The 3,106-nt window shown below is 51.5% G+C and overlaps 1 protein-coding gene across 1 annotated transcript; it reads left to right on the plus strand.

Annotated features, from left to right (window-relative positions):
• The first annotated feature begins 2,142 nt into the window (after nucleotides 1-2,142).
• Nucleotides 2,143-2,625, plus strand: LOC135376382 (uncharacterized protein K02A2.6-like). Its single transcript, XM_064608884.1, has one exon. The coding sequence runs from the start codon at nucleotides 2,143-2,145 to the stop codon at nucleotides 2,623-2,625; it is 483 nt and encodes a 160-aa protein (XP_064464954.1).
• Nucleotides 2,626-3,106: the final 481 nt, after the last annotated feature.

Below are 3,106 nucleotides of genomic sequence, written 5' to 3' on the forward strand. Positions count from 1 at the left end.
GAGGTGGAGTACTGGAGCTGCTGTCCAGCCACAGAAAGACGATATGGAAGCATGTTCCTTCGCGTGAAGGCGATGACGTCTGTCTTCTCCCACGAGATATCTAAGCCTGCCGTCAACAGGTATTGGTGTATGGAGTTAAGGGTTGACTGCAGTCGCCGCTGAATGGCGGGGCGAGATTTTCCGGCAGTCCAGATGCAGATGTCGTCAGCATAAAGAGAGAAATATACTTTCCTCCCTATGCAGTCCTTAAGACCGGCCATAACTACGTTGAAGAGAAGCGGGCTAAGCACACTTCCCTGTGGCACCCCGTAGTCTGATGGAACAGGCGCAGTATCTCCCTCAGCTGTGCGGATAAACAGGGACCTATCGCGAAGGAAATCCGTGATCCAACGCATGGCCCTTAATGGCAAAGAAGCACAAGTAAGCATGTATAGGATGAAAATGCGACTGACGGTATCATACGCCCGTTTCACATCGAGGAATACAGCCACCATTATCCTTTTGCGGACCATTGCTTCCTGTGCTGCGGACACTAAGTCGATGATGGAATCCAGCGCTGAGCGGTACTGACGGAAACCCGACATTTCTTTGGGAAAAAAGGATCTCTTTTCGAGCCACCATTGAAGTCTGTGAAGTATCATGCGCTCCAACAGCTTCCCGACACAACTGGTTAGGCTTACCGGCCTAAATGAGGACAATTGTGAAGGGACCTTGCCTGGTTTCAGCAAGGGGACGACGCGTGCGCGTTTCCAGGCTTCGGGCAATTTACCTTCCCTCCAGGATGCATTCAAAGCTGACAGAAGACACCCCCGTGACTGCTCATCCAAGTTACGGAGCGCCAGATATGATATGTCGTCCGGACCAGGAGAAGACCGGGCTCGAGAGAGATGAAGGGCGTTCATAAGTTACCATTTGAAATAGCAGCAGCTCCTGCTGTATTTCAGAGGTTTGTCGAGAAGCTTCTAGCTGGCATTGACGGCATCGCAGTCTACCTAGATGACATCATTATCAGTGGAGCAGAACAAACAACAGCACAATCGACGGCTGGAAACAGTACTGGCAAGACTGGAAGACTCCGGACTGAGACTTAAGAAAACAAAGTGCAAATTTGCACGTACCGAAGTGGAATTCTTAGGACATAAGATCACAGGTTCGGACGTGCAGCCGACAGATGCAAAAATACGGGCGCTACTGAAAGCTCCTGAGCCAACCTTGAAAGAGACCTTACAGTCATTCCTCGGGATGTTAGTCTTCTATGATCGTTTTTTGAAAGACAGAGCAACTTCGGCAGCACCACTCTATAAACTGCTTGCGAAAAACGCAACGTGCAAGTGGACCAGGGAACACAAGACTGCATCTGAGGCGCTCAAGGAACAGATTTGCCATGCTCCTGTGCTCGCCCACTACCACCCACACAGACCACTGATACTATCATGCGACGCTTCGCCGTACTGCGTGGGTGCGGTACTGGCCAAAAAGACAATGAAGGCAACGAAAGACCTGTCGCTTTCGCATCCAGGACGTTGGGACGAGCAGATAGAAATTACTCCCAACTAGACAAAAAGGTCTGGCAATCGTGTATGCGGTCGTACATTTCCGCATGTACTTAGCGGGTCGACAAGTACTAATATACACTGACCACAAGCCGTTATTCGGGATCCTCGGAACTACGAAACCTGTGCCACAGTTGACGTCGCCCCGCATGCTGAGATGGTGCGTCAAGCTTGCCGCCTATAGCTACGATCTATGCTATCTACCGGGAAAGCTGAACTCGAATGCCGACGTTTTTAGCAGGCTGCCGTTGCCGTCTACAGATGATGAGCCGTGCCACCCAGCGGATGTGCTAATGTTCGAAGCATTAAGCCGTCCTCCCCTAACGGCAGAAGAAATCTCGTCAGCAACGGAGAGCGATCCAGTTCTTTACGAAGTGTAGAGCGCTATTAAAGCAGGGACGTTGTACAAGTTACGAGACGCACAGTTTCGCCAGTTTCGGGCAAGAGCCACGGAATTTTCCTTGCACAGAGGCTGTATTCTGCGTGGATCAAGAGTGGTCATTCCACAAAGCAAAAAGAAGCAGGCGCTTGAGTTGGTGCACGCTGGTCACCGTGGCATTGTGGCTATGAAAGCCTGCGCTCGGAGTTAATGTGGTGGTGTGGTATCGACAACGACATCGAGGAGATGGCCAAGACGTGTATCAGTTGCGGGAAGAATCAGAAGTCTCCCGCGAAGGTGGTACAGCCAGAGTGGACTCGACCCAGCAGCCCATGGCACACCATTTATCTAGACTTTGCTGGACCTATTCGAGGTATCACATTCCTAGTAATAGTGGATGCCTATAGCAAGTGGATGGAGGTCCGGCAAGTGGAAAGTCCAAACTCGGCTACCGTGATAAGAGTGCTCCGCTGCCTCTTTGTGACATTTGGAATTCCGCAAAAAGCAGTGTCGGATAATGGAACTGCTTTTGTGTCCGAGGAGATAAAGGAATTCTACCGGAGAAACGGAGTTAAGTGCGTCACCGCAGCACCTTATCACCCTGCTACCAGTGGGCAAGCCGAAAGAGTGGTCGGTTATTTTAAACGGGCACTGTCGAAAGAAACATCGGGAACGCTGGCTACGCAAGTTTAAAGGATATTGTACAAGCAACACACAACGTGTCACGCGACAACGGGGAAGACCCCCGCAAGACTGATGTTCAGGCGAGAATTCGGCTCTCGGCCCTCGGCCCTCGGCTCTGGATGGTCTCCTACCGAAACGTCACACCAGCCAGCTCGATAAGCTACCAGAATCAAGGACACTCCATGAAGGTGACGTGATGCTCATCAGAAACTTCAGGACCAAGCCAACATGGGTGCAAGGAGACGTGACCAGAAGAGAGGGTCGCCGTTCGTGGATGGTGCCCACAGAGGACGGCGAGTGCCGCCGTCATATCGATCACATTAGGCTACTCCGAGGTAAGGGACAACTGTTGGACACTGGCACTTCGCCTCTTCTGGCTTGGGACATAGGCGATGCTGAGGATCAAGTTACCAGGAACGAGGAAACGTCGTCCGTTCCACCTCTATTGGAAGGACGGCCTAAGCGAGTCAGAAGGAAACCACATCGATAT

The sequence above is a fragment of the Ornithodoros turicata genome, unplaced genomic scaffold (assembly GCF_037126465.1).
Source record: "Ornithodoros turicata isolate Travis unplaced genomic scaffold, ASM3712646v1 ctg00001070.1, whole genome shotgun sequence".
NCBI lineage: Eukaryota > Metazoa > Arthropoda > Arachnida > Ixodida > Argasidae > Ornithodoros > Ornithodoros turicata.

What these genes read in the sequence shown, in the direction of transcription:
- LOC135376382 (XM_064608884.1), top strand. Translation starts at nt 2,143, where the DNA reads ATGTGGTGGTGTGGTATCGACAACGACATCGAGGAGATGGCCAAGACG.